The sequence below is a fragment of the Cervus canadensis genome, chromosome 20, assembly GCF_019320065.1.
Source record: "Cervus canadensis isolate Bull #8, Minnesota chromosome 20, ASM1932006v1, whole genome shotgun sequence".
In the NCBI taxonomy this organism is placed as follows: domain Eukaryota; kingdom Metazoa; phylum Chordata; class Mammalia; order Artiodactyla; family Cervidae; genus Cervus; species Cervus canadensis.
In genome coordinates this window covers 45,393,407-45,411,971 of record NC_057405.1, presented here as the reverse complement: position 1 = coordinate 45,411,971, position 18,565 = coordinate 45,393,407, and the positions used below count along the sequence as shown (strand labels likewise).

The window sequence follows — 18,565 nt, the reverse complement described above, 5'->3', positions numbered from 1 at the left end:
AAAACATGCTCTATTCATTTAAGTTAGAAGCTGGAATCCTGGAAAATGTCAGCCCCTCTTATAAGGCTTAATCTCCTAATTATTACATGTGACTTTTTAAGGAATCAGAATTTAAGAACAACAGGGGTCTTTAAAGGTTTTCTAATGAAGTCTACTCTTAAAGGAAAGCATACTATATAAAACTTACATGACTGAACCTGTCATTTATTATGAAACATTTTTCTCCAATAGACAGAAATTCTTAGTCAAAATCTGTCAATAAATATTCTATGCATTGTGAATGACAAAATGGGAGAAAACAGAAACATTTAAGCCATTTTTAAAAACTTCATGGTATTATTTTGCAGTTGCTACCCAGCAATACCAATCCTACGTTTGTATTAGACTAAGCTTTTTGCTGACAAAGGTCCGTATGGTCATAGCTATGGTTTATCCAGTAGTATGGATGTGAGAGCTGGACCATAAAGAAGGCTGAGTGCTGAAGAATTGATGCCTTTAAATTGTGGTGTTGGAGAAGACTCTTGAGAGTCCCTTGGACTGTAAGGAGATTAAACAGGCCAATCCTATAGGACATCAACACTAAATATTCATTGGAAGAACTGGTGCTGAAGCTGCAGCTCCAATACTTTGGACACTTGATGCGAAAAGCCAACTCATCGGAAAAGACCCTGCTGCTGGGGAAGATTAAGGGCAGGAGGAGAAGGGGGCAACTGAGGATGAGATGGTTGGATGGCATCACTGATTCAGTGGACTTGAGTTTGAGCAAAGTCCTGGAGACAGTGAGGGACAGGGAAGCCTGGAATGCTGCAGTTCACGGGGTCACAAAGAGTCAGATATGACTTAGTAGCCGAACAACAGTAACAAGTTTTTAAAAATATTCACAATTGAGTGAGGCAATAGTGTTAGCATTTTACAAAATCATGATGAAATACCCCACAATTGAGTAAAAACAGCTGGGAAGGACCACCCAAAATCAGCAAAAAGAAGTCAGTGGAAGAATGCTAAACCCGTCTCCTAACAGACATGATAGCCAGACCAGAAAAACAAACAGGCACTGAACTGCTCAGCAAGAGAAAATGGTGTAATGAAAAGAGGAAAGATAGGCAGGAAGGGCTTCCCATGGGGAGAGCTGAGGGGGAATAAAACTCTGAGTCATGCATAAAATCATGACAAACCCAAGATGAGAAGCCAGGTCCCTGAGTCCCAGAGAAGAGATTTTTCCCATATGCCCATAATCTACTGCAAAGGAGAAAGGAAAACCTGCTTACCTAGAAAAGTTGTGGATGAAGTTTGAAAGAAATTTCCTCTGAGCTCTATAAGAATGAAAACTTTGCCTGGATTTAATTAAATATGAAATCAGATTGGCTCATCTGGCACTAGGATATTATTAGCAAGCAAGCTTCCCCAAGATTCTTGCCAAAGGAAGAGAATTCACATTTACAAGGCTAACACTTACCCATTGTATGAATCAGCCACAATTTTTTGAGGTGCAATGTTTGAGGGAGGTGTAATTGTCTCAATGTTTGAGCAGTTCTCTAAATCACAGACACATACCTAGAGAAAATACATCAGTAGCATTAGTGTCTATAGTCAATTTGGCCAACAAATATTCCTTGAGCAACTGTTCTGTGCTTAGAATTTCACCAGTCACAGAGCACTTTTTGAAAACATAAAAAAGTCCTTAAAAGACAGTTTTATATCCTATATCCTAATGATAACCATATCCTCTTGATATCCATGAAATACAAGTACATATTTTTCATATTTGTGGACACACTCAACTACTTTTATTAATATCTTAGCTATATCTAAGCTTATGGGCCTATCTAAGCACTGAAGAATTGATGCTTTTGAACTGTGGTGTTGGAGAAGACTCTTGAGAGTCCCTTAGACTGCAAGGAGATCCAAACAGTCTATCCTAAAGGAAATCAGTCCTGAATATTCATTGGAAGGACTGATGTTGAACCTGAAACTCCAATACTTGGGCCACCTGAGGCGAACAGCCTCATTTGAAAAGACCTTATTTGAAAAGCCTTATTTGAAAAGACCCCAATGCTGGGAAAGATTGAAGGTGGGAGGAGAAGGGGACAACAGAGGATGAGATGGTTGGATGGCATCACCAACTCAATGGAGATGAGTTTGAGTAAACTCTGGGAGTTGGTGATGGACAAGGAAGCCTGGCGCTCTGCAGTCTATGGGGTGGCAAAGAGTCGGACACAACTGAGCAACTGAACTGAACTGAAGCTTATGGGCTTCCAGCCACAGTGACTGAGACCAGTCTCTCTTTCAAAAAAGGAAACTTGAAACACAGCATACTGTGTCCTCTCAAAGATTTGATAATACCAATATTTCAGAGTCCTACTAAAGTTATCCATGATTATTACATAATTACAAAATGCTCACAGCTGATTTTAATCAAGATTGACAGTTGTTACCCAGTGATAATTCAGGTACCACTGTCTCATGGAAGTCAAATTATCATTAGTGAAAACTCACAGCTCTGAAAAATCACAAGAAAGATGATTTAATGGTATATCAGAACTAAGTAAAGTACTTAGTACTAGGTAAAGTCTAGACCCTCCTGTAAGACTCTATGTATGATTCATTGCTAACCCAGTATCTAAAACATAGTAAATACTCAATGATTAATTATTGAATGAAATAATTATATTTCCTTATAAATATTAATATGTCAAGATATGCATTAGATTTTTAACATCTAGTTGTCACTTTAAATTCTCAGACTAACCAGTTCATCCATGATGAAATACATTTTCTGATAAAGCCAGTCTATGGAGATGGAAGAAATTAATCCTGAACCTCGGTAAAAAATTCTCAGGCCAGACACATCAGACACATTGGCAGCGTCCTTCACCCAGATGAGAGTTCCTTCAGAGAAATAAACAACTTGCCGGTGGACATGAACTGATATTCCTGGAAAAGTGATGCACATACATGTGTTACTATGTAGCAACCAGACAAAACACTGACGCTAAAGAGAACTCGTTTATTTAATCTTTAATGAAGGTATTAAAGTTGAAGTCAACCTGGATCTTTCCTTACACATTAAGGAAACATTTTTCTCTATTACACTGACCTGTAATATTATGGTGTGTGGCATCTGACTGAAGGCAATGTGCTTCATCTACCAAATGTTTTAAAGATCTCTTTCTTAGAGAAGTTTTCCTGGATAAAAAGAGCCACTGTTCTTCTTCTTGAACTAAAACAACAACACGACTTTATAGACAGACAGCCCAATCATATACATATTGACACAAAAAAGATCAATACTACCCTTAAAAACAAGGGGACTGGCACATGGAAGAGCTTCGCCAGATACTCTCTGAAGATACTGGGGTATTTCAACTGTGGTATAAATCGCATTCTATGATTGGGGTGGGAAGTACTGTGTCAACTAAGTAGCATTTCTGGGTATGTGCCCCTGAATGCCCTCAAAATAACATCACATGCAGTATCACTGTTCTCAACAGCCTTGCCCAAATAGGAGCTCAGCTCATTATCCTCCACCCTGGGAATCTGACTGCTTAGTGGAGGTGGTCCAGCTCAGGCTGGAGGGGCTGGTTGCATAATATACACATATAGACAGACTTTGGTTGCCTCTGTTTTGTCTTCAATTATCTCTCCCTTTGAGGCAGGAGAAAAGCCTGTAGTACTACGTGAAATTCGAAGACTGCAGAACTATGCGTGATGTCCTATTCAACTGGAGACTGATGCATTGTGCCTTGATCAACACTTTGAGGGTAATTAATAAATGTTATGCAGTAATCACAGTAATAATGACCTTAAACCTGCTCTATATTTAACTCGTCCTTTGGATGCTTCTTGCATAACAAAAATACCTCTCCTTTCCTAGAGTCTAGTAACAGCCAAAGAAACTAAAGGTTAGTAATGGATGGCATTCAATAAATACCCACCGGCATATCTGGGGGCAGATTCAGGGAATGGGAGGTCAGGTCAGCAAACAGGGTTGCCATGAAGACAGAAAACACACTCCTAGTAGTTTGAGTTTTCGTGGGTTATTCCAAACTCTTTGAACTAACTTTCCCCCAAACATTTCTGTTGCTTCTTAGAGAGCATTTTCTTATGTTAAAATTTTGCTTACGTGGGAATCATGCAGTAAATATTTAGTCTCCCAAGGCAAACGTTAAAATGCTGAAGCTGAAAAAAAAGTACTTGCCAAATAATAACAAAAGTTAATTTGGTAGTTTGAATATTCAGAATAGTAAAATGTAACTTATTAAGTCCAGATAGATTTGAAAACCTAAAGGAAACTGGAAGAAAAAGATATCTGCTCTTTATTAAATGATGACCCATAAAGCAGAGGTTAGAGTAGGATACATGTATTCCCTAAGGATGTAAATGAAAGTCACAATCACTAGTGTCTTTAACTGAAACCAAGAGTTTGCTTGGGACCATTTTTTTAATTCCTTTTTTTTTCTTTTTTAATATCAAATTTCAGTGTGAAAACTTTGGTCTAACAACTTACTCCTGTTTGTCAGATGGGCCTGATTTCTCATTTAAAATTGAAACTTATCAAGCATTCACAAGACAGTGTTATTTGGGCAGACGAGTAGGGGCTTAAGGAACACTGGATGACTCGGGACCTGTGAGACCTGAATCCACCCTTCCACCCCTCAACTTCCCAGTAACAGGAGGCACACCCCCAGTCTATACCTGCTGGAGATGAAGTGGTAATATTAGATTCTGCTTCCGGCCCCTCACCAACTTCATTTACTGCTGCAATAGAAAACCTATTCCAAAAACAATTTGGAGAGATGTGTTTTACATGGCATGGTGTGAACATAGGATAAAAATAGAAGGAGCAATAACGTTTCTATTTAAAGGACAAGGTGGCAATGCGCGTATCTAGTTACTTGGTGCACTGCTCAGCTCTAAAATGACCATCAATCAGGTCCTTGTTTACATTCCCCACAGAATAGTTCAGGGTCACAGAGGTCAAAAACTGAACTCTGCTATCTGCATGACCCTCATTCATGCTCTAATTTATGGAGGGCTTAGTAAATGCTAGAAAAGCTAACAATAATAAAATAATTCCCTTAACAGTTAATGTAAAAATACCATTAACAGAATCCTCTTTACTTTTTTCATGTTGGATTAAATGAAGAAATGATATTGATGGTGCTTATGTTGTCTTTTTTAGCTCATATTTATCAGCCCACATTTGTATTTTTTCTCTGAATATAATAGAAATGCTTGAAAATGCTTTTGCTTAGGATGGTGTAATCTAATAAGCATACAAACTTGAGGGAAACCACAACTTCAAACCAGCAGCACAAAGTCAATGAGACTTCTCAAAATAACATTTTAAATTATTTTGTAGCTATATTTCTTAGGTACTTATCATGAATGCACCTATGCTGGTCATATTCTTCACGCACCACTAAATTCTTACCTGTAGGTGGTATTTGGTAGAGTGGAGTAAAACTGGAAACTGGTTCCCTGTGTCCCTGAATCTAATTTCTGATTTTTGCTGATCAGCCTTAAGTTGTAGCCCAAAATAGGTCCACCTGGGAATTGAGGTGGAGCCCAACTGACTTCCACCGTGTCGGGACTTGAGGTTTCAATATTCCTAATGAAAGGAGCAGTTTCAGGAACTAGAAGAGATAATGGTAACACCATGAGCAGAAAATATACAGAGAAAAATGTAATAGGGTAGGGTAATAAAAGTCTTGTTTTTTGGAAACTTGCATAAATGAAATATTTTCTTTAATAGTCACAATAAGTGGTAGGAGGTGGTAATCTATGAACCACAATTCTTGATCCCTAAACAATATCAGTTAGCTACTCTTCTAAGGGACTCTTTAAAGAAAGTGTTACTTCCTCACTTCTAATTTATGCAATAAAATTAAATGTGGAAGTATACAAATAGGATAATGCTGTAGGGGGAACAAAAAAAACTGTTAAAAATCTCCAGATACCTGACTGAGTTGAAACACAGTATGGAACCAGGTTAGGAAGGAGAAGAGGCTCAGTAACCAAACTGAAGTCAATGATTAACATGAGTTGAAAGAAGTAAGGCCTGGGGCCTTTTCCCTCACTAGAGTCCTGTGTCCTGTCCAGTTCTAGCTAAAGATAGGGATTTAGATAAGCCTGAATTAGAACAGTCTGCTTCCCTTTTGCTGGCATCGGCTCTGCTGACCCAGACGGTACTCTCCCCCTACCCCTCCGGCTTTCAAGGTCCCCCAAATCCAGGGGGGGGATTTTCTGTGCCTTAGCAGCATCCCTTCCCTCACGAAGGATGAAAAGGAGCATGCATTTGCTAACCAAGCATTCACCCACAGACTGTAGCATCTACCCCGGTACCAAAGAACAGAAAGGAAAACAAATGATCTAACAGCCTAGCTTCTAGCCCAGTCCCCACCTGCTTTCCATACCTCCTATGCCCTGCAACCACACCCATTTGTTTCCTCTTTTCATAGAAAGACAGACTGGTATCACTTCGCTCTTCAGCAGGCTCTCTCCTTCTAACAACTTTTGGCAGGTGCGCTGCATCACCCCTGTCCGCTTAGAGCGGGGAGAGAGAAGACAGTGCAGCCCTCCCACTGGCTGTGTTTTAAAAAGGCCCTTCAACTGATCTCTGATGCGGTTCCTCCCCAACTCTCAGACTGAGCTTGAGCAAACACAAATATCATTGCCTCACTCCTTGGCTCCACGCACTAAGTGACTCAGATGAACAGGGAAGTAGGAATCATCTCCTAGCGAATCGGAATCAGGATGTCAGAAAACCTAACTCTTTAGCCCACACCCAGACAGGCATGATCTACCCCACTGCAAGTACATTCCATGCCACCTCCGTGGCAAGTTGTGAGTAGTCCAAATCTCCTGACAAATGTCGTCTCTGAAAAGGCTGGTCAGGTTAGGCAAGGTAATTATTCCACCTGATTAAGAAATTATCTTCATAAGGGCCCCAATTAAAAGGTGATAATAACCATCTAAAGTCATATGTTTCCCATAGCTGAAAGAGAAAAGGGCCACAAGGTGATGGAACACAAAATGGATAACTCTATAAGTTTTGATGTGGCTAAAAAAGTGAGACAGAATTGAAGCATGAGATGTTATCCATGGAAAGGATACCCAGTATAAGAACTGAAACATGTGGAGGGTATGGGGGCTTGCATATCCAGAGAAAGACTCAGTAATGGAAACCAAAATTTGCCTTCTTCACTACTTTGACTTAACTAACCATCTGCCCTGGACCACAGTATGTCTCCAGTACTGGAAAATATTCCCATACTGTTGGAGTCCATGAGGCACTTCTCTGAACAAAAAGGATCTTTGTATTCTACTCTGATCTGGAATATTTCAAATATTGCCCCAGACCCATGTCTAATCTGAGGTCCTGAGGATGGTCAGGGAATAATCAGCAGAGGGACCCCATGTACCCTAAAATCTGATAAGCACTAATCAGGGGAGAGGGAAAATGCCCCAACCAGCTTCATCAGCTGTCCTGCTGAGGTTTGGTCCAAGGCCTAGTTCAGTGTGAGGGTCTCTGCACGCAGCTGATTCTCCAGAACTCAGGGGTAAGGACATCCAATATCTGGCTTGGAATAAGCCCTCCCAAGTCCCCTCGGCTAACTCAGTTGTTGAGAACAGCAGCAACTCTCCCTTAAGGTCTTTCCCTAGCATTTATCTCTCTGAAAGGCTCTAGGCTTGAATCCTTTTCCCAGTATAAAAATCAAATCTTTGAAAGAAGAAATCAGAAAATGTTCCAATATATCGACTATTTTTTAAAATCATCTCTAACCAAAAGTTGAAGTACAATAATAACCTCCCAGCTGGTCTTGCTTCCTCTGTACTTCCCAGTCTCTATCACTCAATATCATTCAATGCATTCTATGTGTATTTGCCAATTATCTTTTTAAGGAGCATTCGAAGCAATTACTCCTTTAAAACCTTCCATAACTCCTAATCACATAACGAGGCTTATTCTGACCAACTTCTTTAATGTACTCCCCATTTTTCACGGACAGACCCTGCTCAAAGCATTTTTCTTACCATAGCAACCCACTGTCTTCCTACTCACAGTATACTTTCCTTATTTATTAGATTTACTGTTGAGGGAATTTCCTTTCCACCAAAATAAGAACTTCACTAGGGCAGAGATTTTTGTTTTGATCAGAGCACCTGGGCTTCCCTAGTGGCTCAGAGGGTAAAGAATCTGCCTGCAATGTGGGAGACCTGGGTTCAATCCCCAGGTCAAGAAGATCCCTTGGAGAAGGAAATGGCAGCCCACTCCGGTGTTCTTGCCTGGGAAATCCCAGGGAGAGAGGAGCCTGGTGGGCTACAGTCCACGGGGTCACAAAAAGTCGGACAGGACTGAGCCACTAGCACTTTCACTTTTCATGGTGAGCGCCTAGAGGACGACTTGACACCCAGGTACGTACCCCATTGTTAGATGGATTGATTAACAAAGGAATAAATCTATTTCACTATTTAAAATAAAAGTGAACTAAACCAAAGCTTTGGAATGACTCCTGATTTCTCGAGCAAGGTACGCATGCCATACCTCCATAAGGATGAGTCCTGTAACTGGGACTTGGAGGGGAATACAGGTGCAGCTGGGCTGTGAAGATCCAAACCACTCGAAAAACATATTCAGTGAAGGGATGCAGGGGCTCTACCACGTAGGAGAGCTTGGACACGGCCTAATCAATGAGAGATCAAACATCAGTATTTATGGAATCACTTCTGTATATTGTAACTAAGAGCATAGATTCATTTGTAAATGATGCATGGACTTCCGGATATGAAGTGATCCAGGACTTCCCTGGGCTCCAACAGTAAAGAATCCACCTGCAATGCAAGAGACCTGGGTTCAATCCCTAGGTTGGGAAGATCCCCTGGAGAAGGGAATGGCTACCCACTCCAGTATTCTTGCCTGGAGAATTCCATGGACAGAGGAGCCTGGAGGGCTACAGTCCACAGGGTCACAAAGAGTGGGACACGACTGAGTGACTTAGCCCACACAGCACAGGGCCTGCCAGACCAGCTGAAAAGGAGGCCTGGAGCTCAGAGCTGAGACATCCCGATTTCAGTCCACACAGTTCACACCGAAACTCCTTCCTTCTTCAAACCCGCAAAATTATGGATTCAATTATTTGGCATTTACCTCAAGGCTTTCCTTTCATTTTCTGTGTTAAAATACTTGGTGTCTTGGGACTGTTCTCTGAACCTGCTTTTGCTGTCTTAATAGGGACCTGCCAGGGTGACCTCTCTGACCTCCACCCTAGTTGGCCTCATTTTCAATGGGATGGACAGATAATGGCCAATGATATGAGTAGTTGGTTATGTGATGCTGAGCTGAAGGAATAATATCTATATCCAATAATATATTTTCCTCAAAAATAAAAGGTTTAGCATGAAGAGAAGCAAAGATTGAAGTTCAGCGGTAGTAAAGCATCCACCTGTCAATGCAGGAGACACAAGAGGCACAGGTTAGATCCATGGATTGGGATCCCCTGGAGTAGGAAGTGGCAACCCACTCCAGTGTTCTTGCCTGGAGAATCCCATGGGCAGAGGAGCCAGGTGGGCTACAATCCATGGCGTCGCAAAGAGCTGGACATGACTGAATGGGCACGCAGGTACATAGGCAGTGGTGCTTACCTCAGTGTAAGTCCAGCTTCCAGGAAGTTGTGTGTATTTCCACTGAATGATGTATTTTACTCCAGAGATGTTGGCCGATTTCCATCGTAATGTCATACCATGGCTTCCAATGGAAGAAGCAAAGGGTGCAGTAGGGAGGTCTGCATTTTCTGGGGAGAAAACAAGATTTCATTCACCACATCCCATGTCTGCCGACACAGGACAGCGTGTCCCTGCTTCATCTCAGCACACTCCTGCTACATCTTGCCACAATTACTCATCTGAACAGTAACTGATGCCTATAATTCAGTTGGTTTATTTCTTTAAATCAGCCAGTTGGTCTGGCAGCTTTTTTCCCCTCATCCTGCCAGCATGCTTAGTCGTATTCAACTCTTTGTGACCCTTTGGATGTAGCCCACCAGGCTCCTATGTCCGTGGGGTTTTCCAAGCAAAAATGTTGGAGTGGGTTGCCATTTCCTTCTCCAGGGGGTCTTTCTGATCCAGGGATTGAACCTGCATATCCTGTGTCTCCAGCATTGCAGGCAGATTCTTTACCCACTAATCTTTGAAGATAGTTTTTCTTACAGGCAAGCAAAATGGAGTGTTCTGAGACTATCTGGTTTTCTCTTGTCATACCACTTCTATATAGGTTAGAGGGGTGGGTGCCAAGGGTATGTGTAGGGCAACAGAACCATCCACTGACCCAGAGCACATATCTCAAGATATTTAAAAATTTTACACTATATATCTATAGCCCATTGTGTCAAACACATTATTTTTATATGTGCAAGTAACTGTCTGAACTCCAAAGGATCCTATATTCTGCTCTTTTTTATTGTGACTTTTTTTTCATGACATTTAAGCATTAGCAACATTACAATTGGTACATGCAGTTATTGGTACTACTTCCCAGACACTGTATAAGTGTTAGAATTCTGAATGCCAGAACCATACTCTTTCGATTATTATAGGTTTGCAATAAATTTGAAATCAGAGAGTATGAATCCTCCAACTTTGTTCTTTTCAGAATTTGGGGTCACTTGAGATTCCATATAAATTGCAGAACCTGTCTTTCTATCCCATGTAAAACATCTGTAAAAAATGTATTTGGAATTTTGATAGGAATTGCATTAAATCTGTAGATTGCTCTGATAATATTGACATCTTGACAATATACCAAGTGTTTTAATTCATGAATGTGGGATGTCTTTCCATTTACTTGCCTTCTTTAATTTGTTTCAGAAATGTTTTGTGAGCATTCCACTTTACAACTCATTCACCTCCTTGGTTAATTTCTAAGTATTTTATTGATGCTATTTTAAATGAAATTTTCACCATAATTTCCTTTTCAGATTTGTGCATAGTAATGCAATTGATTTTCTAGTTTTAACTTTGTTTCCTGCTACTTTGCCAAATTTGTTTATTAGTTCTAACAGGGTATTTTGTGGTATCTTTGGGGTTTTCCGCATATAAGATCATATCATCTGCAAACGAAGATAATTTTACTTCCACCTTTCAAATTTGGATGCCTTTTTCTTGCCTAGTTGCTTTGGCTAGGACATCCACTATTATAGAAATGGCGAAAGCAGGCATCTTTTCCTGAACTTAGAGGATAAGGTTTCTTCACCACTCTAATTCAGAAGCAAATCAGGATAGCAAGGCGAGATCCACCTGCCAATTTTCATCAACCATTGAAACAAGGACTGTAGCTTATGGAAAAGCCAATCATCTCTTGTTCCAGAAGGAACTGTTTATCTTCCAGTGGGAGGGAAAACTGGGGAATTCTGGAAAAGCTAGCTGCTAACATAGGCTATAGTTTATCAAAGTGTTGATCCTTCAGAAACGACTAGAGAATTAAAACTCTCAGGCAAAGTCTCTTAAAGACACCCAACCTGCTCTGAAATAAGTCAGAGGGAACTGGAGACATATATAGTCAAGCTCCTTACTTACTCCAAATCTAACACTGAGAAGCATAACTTCTACACATTCTGCAAATTTCCCAACATGTTGTAGGGAGCCATAAATATAGAAGGTACTCAATTGAATAACTGTGAGCTGAGTAATGAAATTCACATTAAATAAAATATTTCTACACTTTCAGTTCATTAAAACAGTGGCATTTCCTGATATCAAGTTGCTCAGGATTCACATTTGTTCCTCTCATTAAGAGAGAAGTGATTGCATCCACTGAACCGAGGGCAAAATCTCAAATTCTAAACATGTCATGTGCTGTTTCCCCTAATTTTCTCTGAAAGAAGACTTTTGCTGAGTCTCTAAATATGGATTCCACATTTGAAGTTAATAAAAAATATATATTCAATTATATATAGATATATATAGATAGATATAGATCATACTGAGACATAGAAGTCTAGATATTTTAAGAGATGGCTCATTACCCCTACATTAGGATGGGCACCCGGAGTGGTGTAGATTGTTTGCAATAACAGTTGTGTGAATCTGCTTACCTAGCACTTCCTCTTCATACGCGCCTTCCCCACTGCTGCAGCCGACTTCACAGGACTCTCTCTGTGGAAGACAGGTAGCAAGCCCGTCAGTGCAGCCCTTGTACTGCTTTTGCTCATAAGCTTCAACCAAATTTTGAAATATGAATGCCTGATATATAAGTATACCTGTATATCAAGAATTTGAGCTGTAATACTCAAGTTCCCACTTGCTAGTGGGATTAGAATACCTTTCAGGTTTTTTTGACCATGTCCCAAATTCCAAAATACATTTAACAAAACAACTTTTTACACACATACAAGTTGGTGAAAAAGATTGCTGAAACGGTAGTTTTTTCCCTTTTTTAAACAGTTTCATTGAAATATATTTTACATACCATAAAATCTACCCCTTTAAAGCGCATAATTCAGAGGTTTTTAGAACATTCAAAGAATTGTAAAATCATCATTACAATCTGAATTTAGAACATTTTCGTCTCCAAAAGGAATCCTGAGCTGTGATGCAATCTTATATGTTCTATTCTATGTCATTTTATTTATCCTGACTCTTTATTCAGTAAGTTAATTTCATGACCTTCTAATGGGTGACACCCCACAGGTGACAAAATACTGAGGTCAACAATGCAATTATATGTTTGCTATCTTAGTCAAACGTTTAGTGAGTTACTTAAAACTCTAGCCTAAAATGAGGCCTATTTATTTTATGTATCCACGCCTTCCTTGAAAAAGTAAAAGTGAACTGTAAACTTTAGAGCAACTGAACATTTCAATGAATGTCTTAGGGCCAAAGTTAAATTTTAAGGTCTACAAAAACCTAATGGTGATTAACATCTCATCTCATTAACTGAAAACAGAGTAAACATTTTGGTGGCTGAGACACAAATTTCCTGCAACTTTTAACGTTAACAATTGTTAGGAGGAGGAAAAAAAAGGAGAAAATGCACACATCATAAAACTACAACACAATCATAATCAATCTTCCCACTCTCATTCAGTTTATAATTATAACACCTAGGACAACATTCTATTGTTTCTCGTGATAATAGGGGAAACCATGACTCAATGCACTTACTCTGAATGTCCAGGTAGAGAAGGGCTGTTTAATTTGCAAATACTCAACTGTCCCATATTTGATCTGTGCTCTCTGAGGAAGTGAAGACTGATAAGCCCAGGTTTGCTTAGTTAAGAATTAACTAAGGATTAAATACCTCAGTCTGGGCTCAGGATTATTTAACTGAAGGGTCTAGTGTACTTTTCACATCTTCTTTGAGGTTTCAGTAAGATACACTCAACACATTCATTAACTGCAGAGAATAAATGTATCAAGTGGCAGCAAAATTATCACTAACATGGTTCACTAACATGGGATTTTCTTTTCAAGAAAGACAACTGAGGAAGAAGAAAGGAAATGGAATAATGAGTATTTGATAATACAGCTAGTTCCGACCTATCCAGGAGCTTAAATGTTCTGTTTACTTAGATGAAGCTTGCCTTTTTTTCCCAGCTTTATTAAGATAAATGATTACCACCATAGCATTAGTTAACACCTTCATTCCATCATATAATTACCATTTCTGCTTCATGATGAGAATATTTGAGATCAACTCTTTAGCAGCATTCAAGAACATAATACAGTGTTATAAGCTATAATCACCATGTTGTACGTTAGATTCCCAGAACTTGTTAATCTCATAACTAGAAGTTTGTACTCCAGAGAGTTTAAATGTTATCTCAAGTGGAGGCAAAGCTATTGAATAGGATTTCCTTCTTTTGTCTCTCCCTCTCTCTCTTTCTGTGCCTTCTGCCCTCTATCTTGCTTTCTCTCTCTCTCTCTAATCTAACATTAGACTTCAAATGAAGTTACCCAGTGTTTCTCAAATTCAAGTTGCCCTGGAGAGAACTTAAAGGAATTTGGATTTAAGAAGTTCACAGAATCCGAGCTGAAAGCCCTGGATGGGGCATTTATACAACATATTCCAGGCTACTGAGCTGCCATTCCCACTGCGAAAGCCAAAGTTCATCCTTCCCAGGGGCTATACCCATCTGCTCTCTCTGTTCTCGCAGCAGTGAGATCACTTTTGCCATCATCCCTCTGGCTCCACTCCTGTGTTTCCCTGACTGTCACACCTGCTGTTGGTGACTTTTGTTATTCCTGCAGCTCAAGGAGGACAGGCCCCACCACCCTCCCTGGATGCCTCCATTGCAGAGTCTCAAAATGAATTGTGGCTTCATCTCCTAAAAAGTCATTCATTCAAAAAATATTTACTGATAACTTTTACATGTCAAACACTGTTTTAGATTTTAAGGCTATGGCAATGTATAAAACCAGTAAGTTCCCTGACTTCATAATTTATATCCTCTTAGAAGAAAATACACAATAACAAAGTAACTAACTTAAAAAATAATACACTTGGATAATGTATTCTTGCCTGGGGAATCCCATGGACAGAGGAGCCTGGTAGGCTATGGTCCAAAAGGTCACAAAGAGTTGGACATGAATGAGGAGACTTAGCACGCACCCATGAGGAAGATAAAAGTCAGACATAAGGCATGACTAGACAGGAAGGGGACTAACTTTAGTTAGGGTGGTCAGGAAGAACCGTGCAGAGGTGACCATCAAGACAAGACCTGAGTGATTAGAAGGAGCTGGCCTTGCAAAAATCTGGACAAGGGCAAATGCTTTGAGGTAGGAATATGGTGCATAGACTTGGAGACGAGAGAAAGGCCAGTATGGCTGGTTCAGAGAACAAGGAACAGGAGGCAAGAGGAGGTGGATGAGCCAGCAAACACTGGTAGTTTGTACTTTTTCTCAAATGGCAATGAGAAGTCATAGAAATGGTTTTAGAACCTTCTAGATTAGGATAATCTAATTTGTGTTCTAAATTATCAGGGATAAGCCATCTCACTTACTCACATCATTTTCTGAGTTACACCTTGCAAGCTACCACTTCTAAAACTATTCCCTCCAAGAAACACGTGGGCAAATCCCAAGCTTTCTAGGTGGAAGCACTGATGGTCAAGGAGTTCAAATTTCCTAAAGGTATGAGCAGCTGAGTTAAAAACATCTATCTCTATATCTCTCTCTTTACCTCCACCTCTATCGAGCATGTATGACTGTTCAGGTCTACATTATTTAACGTATAAAATAGAAAAATATAATAGAAAAGAATGGAATAATTACATGTTACAATAGAGAGCAAAGGTACATGTTACATAAGCGCAAGTGGGCAGCATACTGATGAACAGTGAACTATCGCACTAGAAACCCAGTCCTCGAGGAACAGAGATGCCGATGCAGAGAATGGATATGTGGACACAGGGCGGGAAGGGGGTGGGACGAATTGAGAAAAGAGCATTGATCAGTATACACTGCCATGTGTAAAACAGATAGCTAGTGGGAAGCTGCTGCATAACGCAGGGAGCTCAGCTCTGTGTCCTGTGATGATGTAGACGGGCGCTCGGGATGCAGGGAGTGGGAGGAGGCTTGAGAGGGAGGGGAGATATGTATACATACAGCAGATTCACGTTGTTGTAAAGCAGAAATTAACACAACATTGTAAGGCAATTATCCTCCAATTTAAAAAAAAAAATGCTTTAAATTAACAAAGTTTGAAAAAAGAGAAAGAAACCCAGCCCTGAACTGCTTGGCTTCTAATCGCAGTCCTCAAAGGGACTGTTATTTTGGCTGCTGCTTTTGTTTTGGTCACATAAAAGAGTTCTCAGGCAGTTGTTGTTTTTTTTTTAATCTCATCCAGGAACAAGCTTTAATTGTCTATTTATATAAGGAGCAATTTTTCCTCTTTGTTTTATTTCTTCTTAGCTAACTCAATCACCATTCACTCCCAAGGAAAAATCACTCAGATACAAGGTCACCACAGACTATTGAGAGAATATTCCCATTTAATTTTTTGCTTTTATATTCTATTCGAAGGAATTTTTTCTATTTTACTAATGAATGATCATCTGTATCTCTTCCTCAGGTAAGATAGGATAGTTCTGTTCTCTGGTTTCAAGGATGTTTTAAATAGAATACAGCATAGATGTGAAACAGAAATAATTCAGTTTCATCATAAGTACCTATTGTCAAATAAACTAAAATAAATTCTGCAGGGTACAGAATCTTGGCCAGGAAATTTTAATTGAAGAAGACTGAAGGAGAAGAAGGTCAGGTGCAGGGGAGAGACCTCCCTCGGGGCTAGAAGAGAGGGTAATTGGAAGACACCTGGGCAGCCAGAGTCGGTATGAGGTCCCTCAATATCACAGCAAGAAGTAAATTAATTAACTGAAATTTAAATTTTAAAAAGCTGTGTTGTCAAAGGAGTTTGCTGAATAAAGAAGAAGATTGCAACCTAAGAGTGCTCTTCTGCGAATTTCTTGGTAGTTCAGTGTTTAAGATCCTGCATTTCCTATGCAAGGAGCTTGGGTTCAATCCCTGCTGTGGAGTGTGGCCAAAAGAGAAAATAAATAAGCAAATAAATGAAGGGTTCTCTTCGAATGCCCTGTATTTAATGATAACCCACAGGCTTTAGGGGGAGGAGGTGAAATCAGCAGAGATGAGGGTATCCCCGCTATGCCTTTCCCTCTCTTCCCACCACCCAGGCTTCAGGAATCAGAAGAACCTTTCCAACCAGATTAGAGTAAAACATATGTACACGTGTGAATGCGTATGAGTGCATACATACATCTATGTACGTTCATAAATTCATTTTATATATGCACATAGGTACGTAGAGCACAGCAAATACCTGAGTCAAAGATGGAAATACAGTCATCTTTACACCCGGAGTTAGAGCACTCCTAGGAAGAACATTTCTGTGCACCAAGAATGACTCGGCTTTCTTTATCCTTATTTTAACAGCATTTTAAGGATAAGAGAGAAAGACGTGGGGTTTAATGACACCTTTTTTGCAAGTGACTGGCACTCACCTCACAAACTGCAGCATAGGTTTCATTCTGCATAGAGGAAAAAGGAAAGAAAAATTACTTAGAATCTTTAAAGTTGTAAATAATTTTATTGACACTTAGCTAGGCATTTCTACCAAATTAATTCATGCCCCACCATCAACAAAATGCTTCCCCAGTGGTTCATCCACCTTCAGTACAGGAGACACAGGAGACTCAGCTTCAATCCCTGAGTCAGGAAGACCCTCTGGAGGAGGATATGGCAACCCCCTCCAGTATTCTCGCCTGAAAAATCCCAAGGACAGAGGAGTCTGGGGGTCTATGGTCCAAAGGGTCACAAAGAGTTGGATAAAACCAAGCAATGGAGCATGAGCACACGACAAAATAATCAATAAAGAATAATCAAAAGCAAAAGATTCCAGAGCTGGGCCTTCCGTCCAGGAAGGCCACTCACTGTACAAGCTGCTGTAAAAATTATGTTCTTTGCATCCCTGGAAAAACAAGGACACATGATGTCTACTAGAAAGTCTCAACTAAGCAGTAATCCGTGACTGACCGACCAGGTTAGAGAATGAAGGGATGTTGGTAGGTGCCCAGGGAGACAGAATCGAAAATGAAAAGCCATCAATAGGTCTGATTAGGAAAGGCCAGAAGATTCTTCTGCCCAAACTGGCCACTCCAGCATCCACTCTGCTTCCTGGACTGATTCCCTCAACAAATGGTACTTCTCATTCCTTCACTTGCTCAGTGCAGTCTGAGCACTAGCTCCATGCCCCTCATTGTGTTTGGTGCAGAGGACAGTGTGATCAAGACAGAAAACATCCTCCCCTGATGGCCCTACATGTCAGCAAAGGGTATTAAACACGTGACTAGGCAAATAATGATTCAAACTACCATCTGGACAATGTGCTACCAAGGAGTAGGAAAAGTGTTTTTATTTTTTGGCTTATTTATTTACTTGACTGCCTTGGGTCTTAGTTGCAGCATGTGGGATCTAGATTCCCAACCAGGGGTCAAACTACAGCCCTCTGCCTTGGGAGTGTGGAGTCTTAGCCACCAGGCCACCCAGGAAGTCCCTGGAAAAGTGTATTTAGAGTGTGTGATTGTTCACAAGTCCAAACAGCATCTGCTCCATCTTTTGGTAACTTCCAGTCTATGAAGCACAGTGTCACAAGCAGGAGAGTGGGTGTAAGTGACTCCTGTGGCTGAGATCTGTGAGGACACAGTACAAGAACAGCTGTGAGGACTGACTATACAGAAGAAGACGTTAATACCCTTATTTAAATCTCAATGCTGTAATTTGAGGCATTCATAGAAAATGATATTCTGTGTGCTTAGCTGCTCAGTCGTGTCCAGCTCTTTGAGACCCCATGGACTCTACCCCGCCAAGCTCCACTGTCCATGGGGATTCTCCAGCAAGAATACTGGAGTGGGCTGCCATGCCACCCCTCCGGGGGATCTTCCCAAGTCAAGGACTGAACCCAGGTCTCCCACATTGCAAGCGGATTCTTTACCATCTCAGCCACCAAGGAAGTTCAAGAAAATGATATTACCTAAAGTTATCATGATCCTAA

The 18,565-nt window shown here is 40.4% G+C and overlaps 1 protein-coding gene across 8 annotated transcripts in view; it reads right to left on the bottom strand.

The window, feature by feature from the left end:
* ROS1 (ROS proto-oncogene 1, receptor tyrosine kinase) overlaps positions 1–18,565 on the bottom strand; it is a 110,915-nt gene that overhangs the window by 76,387 nt on the left and 15,963 nt on the right. For 7 of the 8 annotated variants that reach the window (XM_043439619.1, XM_043439626.1, XM_043439624.1 and 4 more), the window contains exons 4-12: positions 17,016–17,042; positions 12,093–12,153; positions 9,646–9,794; positions 8,549–8,687; positions 5,435–5,636; positions 4,696–4,772; positions 3,098–3,220; positions 2,750–2,934; positions 1,457–1,554 (exon numbers count right to left, since the gene is read on the bottom strand). In XM_043439619.1, the coding sequence (XP_043295554.1) occupies positions 1,457–1,554; positions 2,750–2,934; positions 3,098–3,220; positions 4,696–4,772; positions 5,435–5,636; positions 8,549–8,687; positions 9,646–9,794; positions 12,093–12,153; positions 17,016–17,042 (1,061 nt within the window). The remainder of the gene's footprint in view (positions 1–1,456; positions 1,555–2,749; positions 2,935–3,097; positions 3,221–4,695; positions 4,773–5,434; positions 5,637–8,548; positions 8,688–9,645; positions 9,795–12,092; positions 12,154–17,015; positions 17,043–18,565) is intronic. The other variant, XM_043439625.1, reaches the window with a different exon arrangement.